Source organism: Dromiciops gliroides, chromosome 3 (genome assembly GCF_019393635.1).
Source record: "Dromiciops gliroides isolate mDroGli1 chromosome 3, mDroGli1.pri, whole genome shotgun sequence".
In the NCBI taxonomy this organism is placed as follows: domain Eukaryota; kingdom Metazoa; phylum Chordata; class Mammalia; order Microbiotheria; family Microbiotheriidae; genus Dromiciops; species Dromiciops gliroides.
In genome coordinates, this window is record NC_057863.1 from 628,876,456 (window position 1) to 628,899,233 (window position 22,778).

Here is a 22,778-nt window from a genome sequence, read left to right on the forward strand (position 1 = left end):
GTGCACACCCTCCTACCTCCTCGGGGCTTTGGATGGCAGAGACCTGATAGGTTGACTTTTGCTCTCTCTTCCTCCTCATTCCTGCCTGGGAGCATCCTTAGCTTTTTCCAAAGCAAAATTGGACACCAATGCCCACGCGAGACTTTTTCTGATTCTCCTTCAGTGATGAACACTGTCTTCTTGAAATCATTTGGTGTGTGCTTTCTATTCACCTGTGAACACATCATCAACCCTCATCCCCAAGAGAATGCCAACTGGAAAGGACGTTAGAGGAGTCATATGTAGGCAGCAAGTGGCAGATCCATTCAAATCACCAAGCACTTACTATGGACACAGCGCTGTCCAAGATATTGGAGAGGATTGTTTAAGTATAAAATATGTCCTGTGCCTTTGAGGAACTTCTCACCGAGAAAATTATAGGACACAGAGCTTAAGGGGATTATTCTCATTGACTACAATTCTCCTTCTCAGCCCCCTTGTACTCTCATCACTTGCTTTATCACTTCATGAGGACTGCTCTTTCGCTCTCTTATTGCTGAAGCCTTTTCTCAACCCTCACCCTCCTTGATTTCTCTCTGGTATTTGCCCATCTTGTCCACATTCCCCGTCAGTCACATGTTCCTCTCTAAGTTTCCATGACACAATTCTTTGTTGGTTCTCCTCCTCCCTGTCTGACCCCTCCTGGGTAACACCAATTACTTTGGATTACACTCAGACCCTTGTTCTGGATTATCTTTTACATCACACTCCCTAAATGTGAGTGCTCACCAAGACTGTATCCTGGGCCATCTTGTTCTTGGTGCTTGACCTCATTAGTTCCCATGGGTTCAGTATCGTCTCTAAGCAAATAGTTCCTAGATATGGTTAACCAGCCAGCCTGTGTCTCTTATGAATTCCACACCTCCAACTGCATCCTGGGCAGTTCAGACTGGATATCTTGTAGACATCTCAAACTGAATATGTCCCAAACAGAACTCATTCTCTTTTTGCCCAAAACTCACCTCTCTATTTGTTTTTCCTATTCACCCAAATTCACAACACTGGAGCGACCTTCTCCTCCTCTTCTCTCTCTTACCCCTAATACTCAGTCAGTTGCTAAATCTTACTGTTTGTAGCTCTACAACATTTCTCAACCATCCGTCCTCTCTGCTCACACAGCTACCACCCTAGTTAAGTCCTGAAGACTATTTTCCTCATTCAAGGCTGTCTATCACCTAGAGAGAGGAGGACATTGACTATGTAAGAGAAAGGAAACATCAGAGAGGCCAAGTTGGCAGATGAGCTAGGAAAGGATGGTGAGCCATCAAGGGCACAGGCAAAAGGTTAGCCTTGAAAAGTATGGGGGGACTCCCCTTCCTTGGAGACTGTATTCCTACTTCTTAGTTCTTTCCTCCTCTTCATTTTGTCTTCATCTCCCCCTGCCCAACTTGCTAGTTGGAATTTTCACTGCCCATTGATCAAAAAGAGGTTAGTGTTCATTAGAGGGACACTGGTTCTTCAGTGGAAAGATGCTCTACAAATCTAATTTGTTCATTGGGTATTTAATAGCATCATCCAGCTTCTTGTCTGATATTAGCAGGATATCTGACCTGGAATCCCTCTCTGCTCTAACTTGAGACTCATCACTTAAGTCAGACCTCATCAATCTAAGAATAAAGTTTCATCTTAACGTGGGTGATCTGGGGGTCCCTGGGTCAGAATGAAATTTCAGTCCCAAAGCAGTGCTCTCCAAATAGGGCTAAGAAGACAGAAATCACTCCTGGGGGGCCATCAATGTCTCTTTTTTCCCCTAGAGTTGTATAATTATCTTTTCTGTTCTCCCTAGTTTTCAGGGAGCAGAGTGAAGTATTTTGTTTACCTAGAGGATGAGGAAGATGGTGCTTTCGGGATGCTTGGGTTATATTAAATTGGTCCACTATATCTTCCCAATATATGATGGTTCATCTCCCCATGGAATGTGTCTTTGTACAGGATGTCCCTTTGTCTGGACTGAGATTACTCTTCACCTCCACTGCTTGCAATCTGTAGCTTCCTTTGAAACACAGCTCCGCTGTTGATGTCTAATTTTTCCACCCAGCTCATCCAAAACTATTTTTGCTATTTCAGTCTTGAAATTATTTTGTATTTCTTTGTAGATAATAGTTACTTATCAGTGTACGTGATGAGGTTCCTCTCTCTTCCCTCCCGCCCCCAGAATATAAGGTCCTTGAGGAAAGGGACCATTTCATTTTTTTTATTTGTGACCTATCACCTAACACAATGTCTTTAACATAGTAGACTCTTTTTTTTGTGGGGCAATGAGGGTTAAGTGACTTGTCCAGGGTCACACAGCTAGTAAGTGTCAAGTGTTTGAGGCCAAATTTGAACTCAGGTCCTCCTGAATCCAGGGCCGGTGCTCTATCCACTGCGCCACCTAGCTGCCCCCATAGTAGACGCTTAAGAGTTTATTGAATTGAGCGAGAGATTCAACCCCACTGATATAACAATAATAAAATCTGACTTTAAAAAGTGCCTAGGGGCAGCTAGGTGGCACAATGGATAGAGCACCAGCTCTGGAGTCAGGAGTACCTGAGTTCAAATCCGGCCTCAGACACTTAACACTTACTAGCTGTGTGACCCTGGGCAAGTCATTTAACCCCAGTTGCTTCACTAAAAAAAAAAAAAGTGCCTAAAAGAGGCATTATGGAGTAGAGGAATGAGAACTGGACTCTCAGTCAGAAAGACCTGAAGTCAATTTGTGTTTCTGACGCATACTAGTTGTGTCAGACACTGGCCAAGTCATTTGTCCTCTTCTTTGTGCTCCTGGCTACTCTCTCTGATATAAGCTGCAGAGAAGGTGCCAGTCTGCATTGGTAGAGGAAACACCCCACCAAAAGCTCTCTATACTGATTAAGTAACAAATGAGAAAGGAGATGGGGAGGGGATGGAAAGGAAGAGGAAAAAAGAAGAAAGGGGAAAAGAGGAAGAGAGAGGGGGAAGAAAAGAAAGAGGAAAGGAAGGATGGTAGGAAGGGAGGGAGAAAAGAAGGGAGAAAGGAAAAGGAAGAAAGGAAGGAAGGAAGAAAGGAGATAAGGAAAGGGAGGGAAGAAGGAAATTGCCAGAGGATGGACTTTACAATCCAGGTGTACATGCAGAACCCATATTCAATACACATGTAGCTAGTTAATAATTATTTATTAAACTAGAAATGTGTAAAGAAGATGACACTAAGTCAATCAATTAATTCTGGGGTGGGGGTGGGGGAGGAAGGTAGTATATATCCAAGAAATAATAATAGGTATGAAATCGGGGCAGCTAGATGGCACAGTGGATAGAGCACCGGCCCTGGAGTCAGGAGTACCTGAGTTCAAATCCGGCCTCAGACACTTAACACTTACTAGCTGTGTGATCCTGGGCAAGTCACTTAACTCCAATTGCCTCACTAAAAAAAAAAAAAACAAAAAAAAAAAACCAATAATAGGTATGAAATCTCTTAAATAGCTCACAATCCCATTACCCCCCTTCTGTATGTATGTATGTATATGTATATAGCGTGTGTACATGTACATCCACACATGTGTACACGTGCCTGTACATATAAATATACATGGGTGTGCATATTTATAATTGTAGATCTCGCCATACATATATGTCCTATTAGACAGACAGTCACCCTCCTCATGGGGGCCCTCACCCATAATCCACTATCTAACATGTTCACCTGGCAAAGGGAGAGTGTAAACAATGCCAGCTTGAAGTAAGGTGAAAACTTGGGTTCAAATCCTGCCTTGGACATTTGCTGTAGGACCTTGGCCAGTTCACTGAACATTGCCCAACCTCAGTTTCCTCATCCATAAAATGGAGTTCTGTGTAATTTAAGATTCTAAATGTGGATTCTAATGTGTTCTCCCAGTTTGGGGGAAACGGACTAAAAATCACTGATAAAACGAGTTTAGGTTTTTAAGGGTTTATTGGAAAATAGAAAGAAAAAGATTGAGAACAGAATTCCAACAGCCTGGCATTCCTATCTTTCCTCAAATTTCCTGTGAAGTCCTCTGCCACCACCACCATCAAGTCCGGAAGCCAAAAAGGCCAGCGCTCTCTGTGCAGGCTCCCTTTCCTCCTTCCTGTCTCCTCCCAGACCATAGGAGGCTCCTCCAGTTGATTGGCTGGTAGACTTGATAGACAGCACCCATGAGCAAACGTCATTTCCTGACGCCAAGGAAAAGCCACAATGCCTCTGAGGCATTTTCCTCATGGTGGAGCTCTCCGCAGCAAGTCTCCAGTAGGTGGCGTCATTCCAATCATTACAGTTCATAATAGCTGTGCTACCTCATGAGGTTGTTATAAAGATTGAAGGAAGACCGAATGAAAATAATTTGCCAATTATTATAACAGGATCTGTATATGCCTGTTGTTCTATGCCAATTAATATAACCTGTGTGCATTGCATGGTCTTGCCTAGAAGTAGAAATGGACACATTGGTCTCATCCCAGCTGAGAATGACCTCTCCTTCCGCAGATTTCTCTGGAGCAATGTCTGGATCTCTCCTGTGACCCTATCACATTCTCTCTTGTATCATGTATCATACTTATTTGTAGACATGTCAAAGTTCCTTCTGTCAGACTATAAGCTCCTGGGGGGAGGGGGAGGGGCAAGAACTGTGTCATTTTTTTCATCCTTATATAGAGAGATTAAATGATTTGCCAAGGGTCACACAGCCAGTAGGTGTGATAAGTGAGAACTTGAACCCAGATCTCCACAGTCCCAAGGCCAGCTCTATCCATAACACTCCTCATTCCCATATTAAAAAGGTGAAGTCATCAGGGTAATTAGGGCATCGACTCAGCAAGGGCCCTATTTATAACTTCCAGGAACTCAGAAGTCCCCAACATAAGCAGTGGGTCAATTCTGCTGCTCCTTCCTATAGCAACATCTATATGTGAGCCCATTACAACAATTAATTTAATAGGGATTCCTCTGCATGAACAATGCATCATTTTATTAGGAAACTCTATAAATGTCAGTGGTGCAATTCATTTTTATTAATTTTCTAAAATGAAATTAGCAGGAGTGGTGGCAGCAAGAGTGGCAAACAGAGGTTGTGGAACATTTCTATCCCAAAGGGTATTGGTGTCATTAATTCCTAAATACCAGGAGGCCTGTTTGTATGAACTCAGCAGTTGACTGCACCAATTAATTTCAATATTTGGAGGGGAGAGGGGAATATCTACCAAACTCAACTCAATGACTAATTTAGGAAGGTCCTTGAACAGCCAGGCAACTTTTCTTCCTCTTGAGACATGAAGCTTTCGGGTGTAAATACAGTGTTGTAATAATAATAGGCAAATGCTTGCCATCTTCACCCCACTGCCTCTAGCAAAACAAAAGCAATCTGGGAACATTCCATAAACTCCCTCCATGGCTGATGCCTTGAGCAGGGGTGTGCACTATGCTATGTTGCACTTGACAGAATGCCTGGTGTACCCCAGTCTCATCACAGAAAGGTCAAAAAAATCATGTGTCATCATAAGTGACATTCAGTCCTCTTTTGGGGACCCAATAGCCTAATGTCCTGAAATATTTGTCCCAATCTCCAGCTGTAACATGATGGATGAGTTAGTTGTTCTGCAGTCAAGTAATCAAATCTTCATCATGTAATAGTGACCCTGTACTTAGCTATGGTCCAGGAGGAAGCAAACTCTGGCTGATATAACCAGGAACAACAACTACTACTGCTGCTGCTGCTGCTGCTGATGCTGCTACCACCACCACCACCCCTACTACTACTACTACTACTACTACTACTACTACTACTACTACTACTACTACTACTACTACTACTACTACTACTGACAATAAATAGAATTTCTGTAGTGATTTAAGGGCTGCAAAGAACTTTAGAAATTTTATCTCACTTTATCCTCACAATAACCTTGGGGGGTAGGTGCTATTATTATCCCCATTTTATAAATTAGAAAACTAAGGCAGAAGGAGGTTATGATTTGCCCTGGATCCCACAGCTAGTTAATGACTGAGGGGACTTAGGAAACCACACATTAACATTATCTATATTTTGCTGTATTTTAATGTATTTTATTAACCATTTCCCAATTACATTTCAATCTGGTTCAGGCTGGAGCCTGAGCAGCAAAACTGACATCTCTGATATAAAGAATTCTACTAGACTGGAAGTTCGTTGAGGACAGGGGTTGTTTTGGTTTTTTTCTGGGCAACCCCATCACCTAGCAGAGTGCCTGGCACTGAGCAGGCAGTTGCTGTCTGATTGAAAAATACCTGATTGGGAATCAAAGGATCATAAACATATTACTTGGAGGGACCTCAGAGGCCAAGTTCAACAACTTATACTACAGAGGAGGGAATCAAGGGACAGGGAGATGAAATGACTTGTCCAAAGTCACACAAGGACTCAGTATTAGAGGCAGAATTTGAACCCAGATCCTCCAAATCCACAGGTAACACTATTTCTGTTGAACCACAATGAGTCTTTGGCCTTCAATTGGCTCAAAGTCCAGTTCTTCTCCTTACTTCCTGGCAAAGACTGTTCTATTTTTGTCTTTTAATACCCCATGCCTAGCATGGTGCCTCACCCATAGTAGATGCCCATCTATTAAATGCTGCGTGAATGGTATGATAGTATCTAGAGAAGGAAGGTCCTCATTTGATAGTTAGGAGCCCAATGGGACCTCTGAATTAATTGAGTCCAACTCCCTCATGGAGGTCAGAGAGGGAAAGTGATTTTCCAAAGATTACATGGATAGGAAGGGGCAAAGCTAAGATTTGAACCCCAATCCTTAGAATCTAAATCTCATCATCCCCCACGCCAGGGGCTGAGCACTCTGAAATGAATGTAGTGACCCAAGCTCCCCTCTCTGGAAGTCATTGTCCTCAGGTGTGTGATGAGAAGGCTGGACCAGGTATTCTCTACAACCTTTTCCATATCTAAATCCTAGGAGTGTATTCATTAGCCTTCATCTATTTAACCTAAAAACTTAAATGCCAAGCTCAAGGGAGTCCTGTTCCCTTCAATCACCTTCCCAAAGGGAGAAAGCCCTACCAAAGGCAAGAAAACCAGGGTTATGGATAAACTGGATGGATAAAGAGTCTGCTAACACAAAAACAGGGCAAATAGGTGGCACGGTAGATAGAGTGGCAGGCCTGGGGGCAAGAAGACTTATCTTCCTGAGTTCAAATATGGTCTCTGACACTTACTAGCTGGATGACCCTGGGCAAATCCCTTAACTCTGTTTGCCTCAGTTTCCTCATATGTAAAATGAGCTGGAGAAGGAAGTAAACCACTCCAGTATCTTTACCAAGTAACCCCCCAAATGGGGTCACAAAGAGTCAGACACAAACAACAAAAACACAAAAAAAGCACACAAACCCACAGAATAATGAACACAGACAAACACTTTGGTGTCTTCTTTGGAGGGAAGATATACAGAAAGCTAGTGAAACTCAAGGCAGAGACATCCAAAAAGTCACGACCGCACTAACATTCTAAAGCTAAAATACACACAAACCTGTCATTATTGATAGAAAAGTTGCTACAGTTGAAATAGTATAGCCACCTATTTTAAATGCCCCTCAAATGTCATAGACCCAAAATAAAAGCATCGAGTTAGGCATGGGGGAGGGGTGCTCCCTTAAAACAAATGTACTTTAGCTTTCTTAACATAATAAAAATGTCGATTACACTCTAAGGGAAACAGGTCGACAATCTTTTAACTGACTATGTCCATCCCCAAGTGGCTAAAGAAGTTAAACATTTATGGCAGTTATCGAGGACATTTACTGCATAATAAACTGTAGCCTGTCCATTAAGTCTGCTTTGGGGGATCTCTTGCTATCAATTACTGAAACCCCCAACATGAAAAAAACAACCTTCAGCCTCCAAGACAAGTGGAGACACAGGTGATCAACTTAGTTAGCAGTAGAAAGAAAGAAGAAAGGAAGGAAGGAAGGAAGGAAGGAAGGAAGGAAGGAAGGAAGGAAGGAAGGAAGGAAGGAAGGAAGGAAGGAAGGAAGGAAGGAAGGAAGGAAGGAAGGAAGGAAGGAAGGAAAGAAGGAAGGAAGGAAGGAAGGAAAGAAGGAAGGAAGGAAGGAAGGAAGGAAGGAAGGAAGGAAGGAAGGAAGGAAGGAAGGAAGGAAGGAAGGAAGGAAGGAAGGAAGGAAGGAAGGAAGGAAGGAAAGCAAACGAAAATACTTTGATGACAAGTGGGAGTCCCTTAGAGATAAATGCCTCCAACTTCCCCCTCCCCCACCATCCAAACAATTCCAAACCAACCAAAGGAAAGGGTGTAATTAAATGATTAAATGGGAACCCATCAGGTTAAAACTTTCAACTCATTGGTGCTCTATTTTTAATCCATCTGATTCCATTCAATATAATACTCATTAAGTCAATTAAGGAGACCTCAGTGTCACAAGCTATCAAGCATGACATAGGCTTTTCAATTGGCCACCAATGAATGAATTGGTGAAGTCAAGTAATCAGTGGAAATCAATCCATTTACTGTATATATATATATATCTGAAAGAGTGGCAATATCAGGGATGTTACCTTGTCTTAGGGGAGGTGGTTAGCCATTCTTCATGTTTTTCAAACGTTATTAAATAAGCTGCAATTTCCTGAAAAAGAAATGGAACAAGGAACAAACACTCAGGTCATATTGGATCATGAATAAAAGTATTTAACATGTTTAAATATTTAATATTTAACTCCCTCAAATACTATCCACCCTCCAAGACTGAGAGTCCAGTCTTCACTGCTCAATACTATTTTCTAGTTCCAGGGGTTTATTTTTCTTGTTGTTATTTAAACCCTTTTCTTACAACCTGCTATAGAAGAATAATCAAAGTCCTTGACTTCCAAAGAAAAGTCCATGTCAAGGACAAAAAAAAAGTTTCTCCTTGGAATGAAATCACCGGAAAAATCTTGGATTCTAAATGTCATTAATTTGGGGAAGGGGAAAAATGCCACCAACAGGTCTTCATTTATGCAAGGTTATAACTGCCAAATTTTAGTCTGTCTTCCTCCAAGGGTTGACTAATCTTTCATCATTGCAAGATATGCCGTGTTCTCTCAGCTAGAGTCCTCAAAACCCCTGAGCCAAATCACACAAGGAGATGAAAAGAAAGAAGACAAAGAAAGAAAAGACAAACCCACACACTTCCAAAAAGGAGAAGTCAATCTGTTAACCTTTTCCAACACAGAAGGTACCCCCTGATAACTTAATACATTGAGCCAACGCTTCAGAAAGAAAAGCAACGTCAGCAGTTAACAGCAAAGACAGAAAAAATGTGGGCACCTGAAGGTAAATTAAATATTTATAAACACAACAACATCACTGCAGATAGAATTACTGATTTATTAATAATTTCCATAAAAAGCCAGTGGGTGACATCAACATAAGTCATTGCTTCTGCTTTGAGGCATGATATGGCCCATTACTCCTAGATCCAAAATGATTTGCTAACATGAAATTGGCAAGTTTGTAAGTTAAATTAAGGTTGGGCCAACTAGGACATATTTCCCATGGATTCTATGGGGTTACCAAATGCTAAGTGATCTCATGGAAAACCAGGGAAGAAGCAAAAGACCAAAGTTTATCTACCACAAAAGGTCCTGGAGGAAATCTTAACAAGAGGTCTAGAGTCAGTACAGAAAGCAAGAGGTTACAATACTTTCCTCCCTTTGCCATTAGCCAGTCCCAACCCAGTATACTTGGTCATAATTGATTTTCAGTTCCTTTGATGAGGGGACACATAAAAGGACCTTTTCTCAGCTTTCCTTAAAAATAATTATGAACCTAAAGAAGATTAACCACATCCCAATACTTTTACTCGATTACAAAAGACAGTCATTTTGTCTACCTGTGCAATATAAAAGAATAATAGCTGGATACCAGCTTGTCCCTAGATTTTGTCAGCCTGTCAATAAGCATTTAATAAAGGCCTACTATGTTCCAGGCACTATGTTAAGCACTGGGAATACAAAGAAAGGAAAAAAGTCAGTCCCTGCCCTCAAGGAGCTCACACTCTAACATGGGAGATGACATGAAAACAACTATGTGCAAACAAGCTGAATACAAGATAAATAGGAAATATCAACAGAGAGAAAGCATTAAAATTAAGAGGAAAAGTAGGAGAAGTCTTGACTATTCAAACTCCATCGAATAAAACATAAGAAGAACGGGGCGGGGGGGGGTGGAATTAAAATAATAAGAGAAACAGAGCCAGCTACAGAATTAAGCTAGCCTAGGCTCAAGTCCCAACCCTGACATATGTTGGTTGTGTGACCTTGTGCAAGTCACTTAACATCTCATTGAACCCAGACAATTCTCTAAGACCATAAGGTACCAAGCAGTAGTTGGTCTGCATTGGTACAGAGAGTTTCCTTGCTGATAATTCCCTATACCAATGAAATAACAGGTCCAGTCAATTACCATTAGTATTGTTTTGGTGGAGATTCAGTTGAGAAAGCATACAAATAAAATCTCATACAATGTTAACAAAGTACAAATACAGATACCATCATCTCAATGCAGCTATAGAAAGATCAACATTTCCTCACCCAAAAGGACCAAAGGATAAATATATGCTCTCAGAGTACATGAAAAACAGGTTAAAATGTTACAGAAACACTTCTGTTAAAACCAGATTTCATTTCACTAAACAGTAGTATAGGCTGAACATTTTGTTTGCACATTGTCTGCCCCAGTAGATTATAAACTCCTTGAAAGCAAGAACTGTCTTTTGCCTCTTTTTGTATCCCTAGCACATAGTACAGTGCTTGCCTGGCACATAGTAGGCACTTAATACATGTTGATTGATTGGTTGAAAATAGGTGCATGCCTCTGGAGTAATTGAATGTCATTAAGAATTCCTCCACCCTTCCAGGATAGTCTATGAAATGGCTAAGATCCAAAAGGGGCATCAAAATATTCTCCATGGGTGATATTCTAAAGAACTTAGCCACAAAAGTGTCAACAAAAAATATGCCAAACAAATTGGCATTCCCCATTGATTGGGAATGTCTAAACAAATTGTGGTTGACTTTTGGTTAAGATGGAGCTGTAAAAGGTCACAAAGAAGCCCAGATATTCTAAGGGCATTCTAGCAAAGATATAAATCCAAGGAGAAACAAGGGAAAGTTCCCTCCTCTAGCCCAGAATTGCACAAAACATAGCTAGAAGCCTTCAGGCACTAAGAAAAGGGTTCTGCCAGGAAATCTCTCACAAACACAGGTAAACAAGCCAGAAGCCTGTTAATGTTTAGCTCTTTGAATACCTGTGGAGGTGGGGAGGAGAAAAAGAAGGAGGAGGAGGAGGAAGAGGAAGAGGAGGAGGAGGAGGAGGAGGAGGAGGAGGAGGAGGAGGAGGAGGAGAAGGAGGAAGAAGAGGAGGAGAAAGAGGAGTGGAAGCTCCAGGAATCCCAAAAATCCACAGTGCTCCTTCCCTACTGTCTACAAACCAGTTCATGTCTCTTTCATGTTTAAAAATCCCTCTCTTGATCCCACCAAACCTAGCTATTGTCCTATACCTCTCCCCCCACTTGGGGAAACTCCTCAAGAAAGCCATCTACAAAAGGTGTCTCTACCTCCTCCCCTCTCACTGTCTTCTAAACCCTCTTCAGTCTGGCTTTTACCCTTATCAGTCAACTAACACAGTTCTCTCCAAAGTTGCCAATCATCTCTTAATTGTCCAATCTAATGGCCTTTTCTCAATTCCCATCTTTCTTGACCAATCTGAAGCCTTTGACTGCAGCTGTTGATCACCAGCTCTCCCCCGGTATCTGACCACTTAAGTCTTTTTTGCTGTATCTTCATTCTGGTCATATGAACAAACTGTTATTCTCTCTCTCTCTCTGGTCAGGGCAATAGGGTTAAGTGACTTGCCCATGGTCACACAGCTAGTAAGTGTCAAGTGTCGGAGGTCGGATTTGAACTCAGGTCCTCTGAATCCAGGGCCAGTGCTTTATCCACAACAAACTGTGATTCTCAATGGCCTTACCATCCTCCCAGCCACCCACACTCAAAACCTTGGTACAATCCTAAAATCATTCCAACTCACCTCACATACCCAATACATCATCAAATCTTGTCATTTCTGAACACAGAATCTCTCATATATGTCTCCTTTCTACTCACACAATGACCACTGTAGTTTAAGCCCACATCACCTCCCTGACTAATGAATATTGATGCAAAACATTAAATAAATTATTAACAAAAAGGCCACAGAAACATATATAAAAGATTATATACTATGCTCAGTTTGAATTTATGCCAGGAATGCAGGACTGGTTCAATTTTAGAAAAATTATAAGCATAAGAGACCATATTAATAACAAAAATAAAGAACATGATTATATAAATAATTGATGAAAATACTTTTGACAAAAATTGGACATACTTCTGTTTAAAATTCTAAAAAGGATAGGAATAAATAGACTTTAATTTGGTAAATAATATCTATCAAAAGCTAGCATTATATGTAATAAATATTAGAAGTCTTTCCAATAAATCAGGGGTAAAACAAAGATATCCATTATCACCACTACTATTTGGAATTTATTTTGGAAATGCTAGTTATAAGAATTCAACATGAAAATTAAATTGAAGGAATAACCACAAAGAGGAAATAAAATTATTTTTGTAGATGATGTAATGATCTAAATATAGATTGCTAAAGAGTCAACTAAAAATTTATTGAAACAACTTCAGCAAAGTAATGGGATAGAAAATAAACTAACATAGATCATAAGCTTTATTATATATTAAATTCGAACCCAAAAGGAAAAAATAGAGAGATAAATTCCATTCAAAATAACTATGAAATATATAAGGAAGTCCACCTATCAATACATACCCAAGAACTATATGGATGTAACTACAAAACATTTTTTACAGAAATAAAAAAGACTTTAATAATTATAAAGGTATTAATTATTCATATCTGGGTTATGTCACTATAAATTTAAATGACTATACTACTTTAACAAATTTACATATTTTGTTCTATACCCAAAAACAAATCCTACAAGACTCACTTTATCAAGAAGAACAGTGATAAAATTCAGTCATCAGAACAAAAGATCAATAATCTTAAAATAAGAAAATATTTTTAAATAGGAAAGAAGAGGATTTAGCAGTACCATATCTCACAAAGTAATAATCATAGAAACTATTTGATACTGCTTGAAAAAATAGAGCACTTGACCACTGGAACAAATTAAACAAAAAACATAAAGAAGCAGACCTAGTAGCATAGGGGTTGACATGCCTAAAGACTCCAACTACTGACATAACAACTGGTTGGTGAACAAGAACTGTTGGGAAGACTTAAAAGTGGTCTACATCTCGAATCATATTACCTCAACAAGCTCCAAATGGACAGGTAAAAAGCTGCATAATAAATCAATTAATGGATCAGAGAAGGAGATACTTTTACAGAGATGGGTAGGGAAGTTCTTGACCAAACAAGGGAGAAAGAGGCTCACAGGCAATAAAATGGGAAAAAAGAGAGACAAAACCAAGCAGGCCAGCTTCGAAATGTTGAACTTTTAACATGTAGAATTTGTATATACTTCATAAAAAACAAACTGTATATAATAGAAATTAGCAATTATATATACAATCCTCTGTTCTTTGCATATAAAATTTTCATGTCTAAAGAACAAAAACATGGGCAGCTAGGTGACACAATAAATAGAGTGCCAGGCTTGGAGTCAGGAAGACTCATCTTCCTGAGTTCAAATCTGGCTTTAGGCACTGAAAAGCTCTGTGACTCTGGACAAGTCTTAACCTTTTTTGCCTCAGTTTCCTCATATGAAAAATGATCTGGAGATAGAAATGTCAAACCACTTCAGTATCTTTGCCAAGAAAACCTCAAATGGGGTCACCAAGAATTGAACATGAGTGGAAAACAACTGAACAATAGCAAATAACAAAAAAACTTTTAATCAATTATGGTACATAAATGTCATAAAATATTACTGTTATAAGAAATTCTGCATATGAGGAAGTCAGAGAAGTATGCAAAGATTTACATGAATTGGTGCAAAGTAAAGTAAATAGAACCAAGAAAACACTGTGCACAATTACTCCAATGCAAATGGAAAGAACAACAACAAAAAATCAAAACCAAATGCTATGTCATAATGATGCATTGTTTACTTTCTTAGAGAAGCAGGGTGACCTGGTGGATAAAACACTGAACTCTGAGTCAGGATGATGTAGATTCAACTCTCACTTCAGACACTTAATAGCCTTATGACCCTGGGCAAGTCATTTAACCTCTCTGAGCCTCAGTTTCCTCTTCTTCAAAAATAGAGATAATGATAATACCTATATGTAAAGCGCTTTGCACTTTATAAGCACTGTATAAGTGCTAGTGATGATGGTGGTGGTGGTGGTGATGATGATAAAGGAGAAGAACATGTCATCAATCAAAGAAGTAAAAAAATTAACCTACATGATCTCTTAAGATACTTCAGGGTGAAGATCCTGGGTAGAATTGTTTGTTTTTATTTTAATGTCAAAAGGACAAAATAAATCTCATTTGCTGACAATAAGCACCTTCTCATTATTCTAGTTATTTGTGTATGTGAAGAGTCTTCCTTACTAACCTGGAAGTTACCTAAGGCTAGGAACTCCATCTTACTTATCTCTCCCCTCAGACTTCACATTGTTGTTGGTTTGTTCTGTATTCTCTACCCCTTCCACCAAGGCAGATGGAAGTCTATCTTTAATATAGTAGATAAATCTTAGAGAACTACTGAGACTCCAAGAATTTGTGATTTATTCAGGGTCACACAACCTTTAAGAGGCAGAGAATTTTGAACCCAGATTTTCCTGTTTTAAAAATGTTTAAACCCCATAATTCTAAACAATCTAAATTGTAGATGAGAACACAGACCCGGAGAGATTAAGTTTGGCCATAGGTCACAAAATGAGTTAACAACATAGCCCAAGTGAACTGACTGTCTTAAATTTGCATTTCTCTAATCAGTAGTGATTTAGAGCATTTTTTACATATGATTATAGATAGCTTTGATTTCTTCTTCTGAAGACTACCTCTTAATATCCTTTGACTATCAATTGGTGAATGATTCACATTATTATAAATTTGACTTAGTTTTCTATGTTTTTGAGAAATAAGGCCTTTTTCAGAGAAACTAGCTGTTAAAAAAAATGTCCCCAGTTTTCTTCTTTTCTTCTAATGTTAATTGCATTGGTTTTGTTTGTGCAAAACCTTTTTTTAATGTGATGTAATCATTTACAATAATCCATTTTACATTCTATAATGCTTGCTACCTCTTGTTTGGTCAAACATTCTTCCCTTATTTATAGATCTGACAAATAAAATATTCCATGCTCCCCTAATTTGCTTATGATATAACCCTTTATGTCTAAATCATGTACCCATTTTGACCTTATTTTGGTATGCAGTATGAAATGTTGCTGACTCCAAGTCTTACATGAAAAAAAGTTCCAGCATGAGGACCCAAATTCAAATTCTGCCTCTGATGTTTACTGTCTGTGTAACCTCCAGCAAATCACTTAATATTCTCAGACCTCCGATTAAAATGAGGGGGTTAGACTCAATGTTCTTGACACCTTTTCTATCTCTCTATTTATTACCTTATAATATTTTTCTTATACCAGATTTCCTCTTTTGCATCTGAGCTAGTGAATATCTGGGGACACAGGAAGGCTCTCTCTGTCCTTCTCCCATGATTATGGTTCCAAACATTCCTTCCTTCGACCCTTCCTGAATCTCTCCACATTCCTCCATACTACCTTGTAGACAACTGGTCTCATTCATATGTCAAGATGAGAGAATTTGCCCTGGGGCGCCAAAGTAAAGACTGTCCAGCTTGCAGATTTTAAATGTTTAGTTTGTTCCTTTGATGTTCAAGAAGAAAAATGGTCTCTGCAGAGCGATGTCAGCGGCTTTGGAGAGGGAATTTCCCTCAAAAGCGATCCTACACATTTTCATTATTGCATCCTTGGCATTTGGCTTCTTCCCAGGATAGTGGGCATGTAGACCCAGCCTGGGGGAGGGGAAGCATCAATCAATAATCAGGCAATCAACAAACATTTATTAAGCCCTGACTCTATGCCAGACATTGTGCTGGATGTTCGAAATACAAGTACAAAGAAAAATCATCCCTATTTACAAAACATGGAAATATAAATAGCCTTAAATCTGGAATTCTAAAAAAAACAAAGTTGCTAAATATGAGTATTTTAAAGGGTAGGCATTAGACGCTGGAGAAATCAGAAAAGGGTTCATAACAGAAGATAACGCTCAAGCTGAATCTTTTTGGGAGGTTTTTTTTGTGTGTGTGTGTGAGGCATTTGAGGTTAAGCGACTTGCCCAGGGTCACACAGCTAGTAAGTGTTAAGTGTCTGAGGCCGGATTTGAACTCAGGTCCTCCTGACTCCAGGGCTGGTGCTCTATCCACTGAGCCACCTAGCTGCCCCCCAAGCTGAATCTTAAAAGAAAAGAGGCATTCTCTTCAAGTATCTACAGTGTGCCAGGCACCATATTAGACGTTCAATGCTTTGTGGTATCGAGTTCTCCCTATCATGGCAGGGGAGTTTGATATGAGCAGAGAAGGGTTCCCTCACCTTATCTCTTCAGTCTGGATGGGAAGTCCCAATGCAAGAACACTTCTATTTTTTTTTTCATTCTTCTGGCTCTAAGGTACAGCCAGGGTGATGGAATGGCTTCTGCTAGAAGAGGGCAGCTCATTTCTCAGCAAGGGAGTTTCTGGCCAAGCAGATGAAGAAAGCAGGCTGCAGGGAATGCAATGCCACTTTCACATACACACACACACACACACACACACACACACACACACACACACACACACACACACACACACACGAGAGCTTCTTCCTGAGACCAAATGATGGATGGATACTTGTTCACAGAAAGGGTTCTTTTCTCAGGTAAAGGTTGAACCACATAGTCACTGAGGTCACTTCTCAACATAAGTTCTGTCCTGTGATCCTGCAGTCAGCTGATCTCTTTGTTAGAGAGGCATCATGGCATAAGGAGCCTGCTTGCCTTGAATTCAGGAGGTCTTGGGTTCAAATCCTAGCTCCGACAGAACCCTAGGCAAGGCACTTGATTGATATGACCTTTGTTTTCTTCAGCTTCAAAAGGGCTTAGACTCTGAGCTCCCTCCAAATCGAAATCTATGGTCCCATGTTCCTTCCCTCCAATATATGTCTCTGATTCCCTACCCCTGCAGCTTTGTTAATGATGTGCTCAGTACCTGAACTCTCCTCTTGGATGCCAACCTGAATCTTGCTGAGGACAGTTATCATAACCTGTGACACCTGCCTCAGTCATCACAACCTGCACTAAGCGCTTTGTTAGGAACTCAAAAGCCATGATGCTGTGGACTCAGTCTTGTAGCAAACTTGGTCACCAAAATGGCCTATGTAATGATATGGGAAGGAAGGAAGGTAGGAAGGAAGCAAAGGAGGGAGGGAAGGAAGGAAGGAAGGAAGGAAGGAAGGAAGGAAGGAAGGAAGGAAGGAAGGAAGGAAGGAAGGAAGGAAGGAAGGAAGGAAGGAAGGAAGGAAGGAAAGAAGGAAGCAAAGGAGGGAGGGAGGGAGAGAGGGAAGGAAGGAAGGAAGGAAGGAAGGAAGGAAGGAAGGAAGGAAGGAAGGAAGGAAGGAAGGAAGGAAGGAAGGAAGGAAGGAAGGAAGGAAGGAAGGAAGGAAGCAAAGGAGGGAGGGAGGGAAGGAGGGAGAGAAGGAAGGAAGGAGGAAAGGAAGGAAGGAAGGAAGGAAGGAAGGAAGGAAGGAAGGAAGGAAGGAAGGAAGGAAGGAAGGAAGGAAGGAAGGAAGGAAGGAAGGAAGCAAAGGAGGGAGGGAGGGAAGGAGGGAAGAAAGGTTAGAGGGAAGGAAGGAAGGAAAGAAAGAAAGGAGGGAGAGAGGGAAGGAAGGAAGGAAGAAGGAGAGGAAGGAAGAAGAAAAGAGAAGAGAAGGGAGAGGAGAGGAGAGGAGAAGAAGGAAGAGGGAGGGGAAGGAGAGAAATAAACAGGGGAGGGGAGGGAGGAAGGAAAGCAAAACATTTATTAAGTGGTTACTATGTGCCAGGCATTGTGCTAAGTGCTTTATAAATATTCTTATTTAATCTCATAACAATGGCGGAAGATTAAGTGCAATTATTGTCCCCATTTTATAATTTTAAAAATTGAGGAAGACAGGGGTTAAGTGACTTGCCTAGGGTCACACAGTTAGCAAGTGTCTGAGACTGGATTTGGGGGCAGGGGAAGGAGGTATTATTCCCAACAAAGGCTCTTTCTTCCTAATCAATATAGTCTAGGGACTACTGTCCTTTTGCATTCGGGCCAGAAAGCAACAATTCTGAATATATCATCTGAAGCCTAGAACCACTGAAAATCTAAATTACAGAATCCTAGTGTTGGAAGGGACCCCATAAATTCAATACATACCAAAAAGTAGTCACCTAGCCCTCCAGCCTTTGTCTAACTGGCTCCAGTGAGGGGAAACCAACCATCTCTTGAAGTAACCCAATATACTTTGAAATAGCTCTAACTGCTAGGAGGGTTTTCCTGATATTGAGCCAACATTTGCTTTCTTACAACTTCTACTCATTGCTCCTAGTTCTTCCCTCTAGGGCAAAACAGAAGTTGGGTCCTTCTTCCACAAGATGGTTCTTTAAAGACATAAAAGAATCATTTCTCCTCTAAGTCTTCTCTTCTTCAGGATAAATATTCCCAGTTCCTTCAATGTAGATTCATATGGTATGACCTCAAAGCCATTTGTCATCCTGGATGCCATTCTTTGGACTCTCTTCAGTTTACCAATGTCCTTCCTAAAACTGGTCTCCAGAACTAAATTCAAAACTCTAAATGTGGTCTGACCAGGGCAGAGTGCAGAGGGATTGTCAGCTCCCTAGTCCTATATACTATGCCTTTCCTAATGCAACCTTAGACCTTTTTTGTCTGCCATATTATATTGTTTAATTAATCAACACCCCCAAGCCCTTTTCTTTTCTTTTCTTTTCTTTTTTGGTGAGGCAATTAGGGTTAAGTGACTTGCCCAGGGCCACACAGCCAATAAGTGTCAAGTGTACAAGGCTGGATCTGAACTCATGTCCTCCTGAATCCAGGACTGGAGCTCTATCCACTGCACCACCCAGCTGCCCCCTCCCAAGCCCTATAAAAAAAAAACTGCTCTCTAGGCATTCCTCCCCCATCTTGTACTCATCAAATTGATTTTTTGAACCCAAGTGTAAGACTTTACATTTATCTCTATTAAATTTTATCTAATTAGATTCCACCCAGTGTTCTAACCTGTCAAGATCTTTCTGAATCCTAATTCCAGCATGGCTATTTTTTTTAACCTTTGTCTCTTCTGCAAATCTAATAAGCATTGCCTATGCATTTATCAAATAGTGAAGAGTTAAAATCAAGGTCACCGGCCTACAATTTACAGAATCGATTCCTTTCCCTTTTTTTGGAAATCAAGGCGACTTTTTTCTAACTGTTCACATTCTCCAGTCTGCCATAGAATTTTAGGAATCAAAGACAATGATGACTCAGTAATCTTATCTATCAGGTCTTTCTGTATATTAGAATAGCATTCATTTGTGCCAGGTGATTTAGATTTAGCAAGGGTAGCTATGTATCTCTTATTACCCCTGTCTCTTATCTTGGATATAAACTCCTTCTTAGCCATTTTTGTATTGTCCTTTCCAATCCTTGCTGAAACAGCAAGGCACCCTGAGGGAAAGACAGAAGGCACATGTGTCAGACAGTGAAACCACCATCATCGCCGCCGCCACCACCACAGCCTATCTGATGCCAGTGAAGACTCTTCACCTGAGATCCACAGGAATAGCACCACCACTACCACCCAATCACTGACACTGCTTCCAGCCTGGCCCCTACAGTCATCATCCATAGAATCAACTGTTGGGGTGATGGAACCTGGCAAATGCCATTGGAAATGCTATATCTCTGCATACTCAGCAACCAAAGCTACTGAAGACCTAGGACGAAGAATGTTCTCACCACCAAAGTCCTCCTTAAAAATATCAAATGGTTCAATATTAGAAATGGGAATGGATTTTCTCAATGGAAATGACATTATAGAAGAGGCATTACTATCTGTTTTACTGATGCAACCCAAGTACCACAGGGTATTTCCATTTATCTTAAAGTTGAACCCTCCCATATGTACTTCCCCCCTCACCCCCAACAGTACTTCCCCCCTCACCCCCAACAGAATGTGAGCTCCTTGAGAGCAAGGACTGTCTTACTTTTCCATCTGCATCTTAAAGCTTTGAGCACGGTGTTTTGCACATAGGAAGTGCTTAATCAATGCTTTTTCATTGACTTCATTCTAAATTTTAGCATGCTTGACACTGTTCTTATGCGATTCTGCCATACTTGTGCCATTCCTCCCATCTTCTGCACATTTTTGTGCAGATGTGTTTCTATTTTCTGCACGTTCTTTGAAATCTAAATTGCTTGGTGAGTTCCCTGTACTTTAGACAGTCTCCCCCTTTCCTCCTCATCAGAATCATTTCTCTTGTTGTCTTAAGAATCCTATTTTTGTGAACTTCCCAGCACTTCCAGGTGGACTTCTAAAGTACATAAATCCATATGATCCTACCTGTCCTTTCTCTGAAGCCTTTGAAAAGGGTCCTAAAATCTGCAATGACACATGCCACTGCATTTCAAGCTTCCATTTCTTCTACTACAAATTCTAAAATGTAATCACTTTCCCCAAACATTCCCATGATTTCCCAGGACTCACCAAAAGCAACTGGAAGTATTGTGTTTAGTTCTGGGAGCCACATTTTAGGAAGGACATTGATAAGCTGAAGAGAGTCCAGAGGAGGGCAACCGGGATGAATGACCTTGAGTTCATACCTTATGAATCTAGATTGAAATAACTGATGATGTTTAGCCTGAAGAAGAGAAGACTTTGGGGATACATGACAGTTGCCTTCACATATTTCAAGAACTGTCTTGTGGAAAGATTAGGCCTGTTCTACTTGGCATCAGAGGATAAAACCCAAAGCAATTGATGGAAGTTTTCAAGAAGAAAATCTAAGTTCAATGTCAGGAAAACCTTCCCAACTTGATTCTGATATATTAGTTCCCATCTCCCTTAAAATCTGATGAAACCCATGTTTTTCAATCTGAAGTCACTCCACTAAATTTATTACCCCTTTTCATCTGGTGAGCCATGCCAACCCTTTCTTCCCATCTTCTAAACCCAACCTAATCAGTAAATAGTCCACCAAGCTAGAAACTCTGGCTTTCTGCAGTGGGAACCACTTATCTGAGTGACATCAGATGAAAACCCAACAAACAATACCCACCTCAGCCTTGCCTCAGGCCCCCAGGCCCTAGTCACCAAGAGATGGAGATGATGATAGACAGAGGGAAAGGTCAGATGAGTTGGCTTGAATGCTTTATTGCCTCAAATTAAACTAAAAAAAATTTGATGTTTATCCTCCAGAGTCCTGGTAATAAAAATGTCTACAGTCTACACAATCTCAGATATTATGTACACACAAAATGGGTCTTTCGACCATGAGATCATAAAAAAAGTTTGTTTTTTATGAGAGTTCTATACAAGGGTTTTATCTGTATGGGACCAAAGCAAAGGGGGAAAAAAAGCCAATGCTCTCCTAGCAGCTGGCCCCAGCATCTGCTCGAGCCACAAAATGCAATTATATTACTCCCAAACGAGAAGTAAAAATATCTTGTTTCCAATACTCTTGGTTTTAAGACTCATACTTAATGTCCTCTGGGTATTTCAATGGTGCCAGATCTCTGTGTTATGTACTTTATTAGAGTTGTGTGAATGTCATATTAATGACTTCTAACCAACATGTTTACACTGAAAATAAATTCCCCCAGAATCCTCTGCACACCTCACTTTGCAAACAATAATTGGCCAGTCATTTTTAAAACAATAACCATTCAAGGTCTCAACACAAGATGTCTCTCTTCTTCCTCAAGAAGTTCTCTACACTGTGTTGACGCTCTCTAGAAGGACAAGAGTTCAAATCCTAAACTTTGATAACTAGGAGAAGAGGACTTAACTAGAAATCCCCGTTTATCACTGATAAGGTTGATTATGAAGTAGGAGCCTGAGGTTAGGACTTCACTAAGCAGTTGAGAACACTTCCCACTGGATAAAGAACACATCCATGAATATCTGGGGGAAGCAGACAGCTATTGAACAGCAAGCTTCTATAAGTGGGGTTTCAATCATTATTTTTCTCCACTTGGAGCCTAGTGTCAGGTAAAATTAAAGATATAACAAGTGAATTTTTATCAAATTTTATTTTGGTTAATTTTATTTTATGATGAAACAGAGGACAAAGGACAAGGAGGAAGAAAAGGGAGGAGAAAAAAAGAAGAAAGAGAAAAAGGTGCCACCCCCTCATTCCTCTAGCTGAAGTTTCTCTTGAGCAATTTTTGGATGTCTTCTTTGCTCCTATCACATTCTCAAAATCAAGGAACTTTTGGACTTGAAAGTAATCATCCTGACCATATCCCTTGAATGAGAATCTTCCCAATGACAGTACCAAGAAGTGGTCAATCAGTCTCCATTTGAAGATGGCCAATGAAGGGGGAGGCCACTACCTCTTAAGGTAGCCCTTTCCGATTTAGGATAGTTTGAATTGTTAGCATTTCTTCATATTTCAGAAGAATTTCAGTGAAGCATTTTGAAACATTTCTACATATTTTTCCTTCAACT

General features: G+C 40.3%; 1 protein-coding gene across 13 annotated transcripts in view; it reads right to left on the reverse strand.

Annotated features, from left to right (window-relative positions):
* Positions 1 to 22,778, reverse strand: part of CAMTA1 (calmodulin binding transcription activator 1) — a 1,311,517-nt gene that overhangs the window by 906,591 nt on the left and 382,148 nt on the right. For all 13 annotated transcript variants that reach the window (XM_043992683.1, XM_043992682.1, XM_043992681.1 and 10 more), the window contains one exon: positions 8,565 to 8,632. In XM_043992683.1, the coding sequence (XP_043848618.1) occupies positions 8,565 to 8,632 (68 nt within the window). The remainder of the gene's footprint in view (positions 1 to 8,564; positions 8,633 to 22,778) is intronic.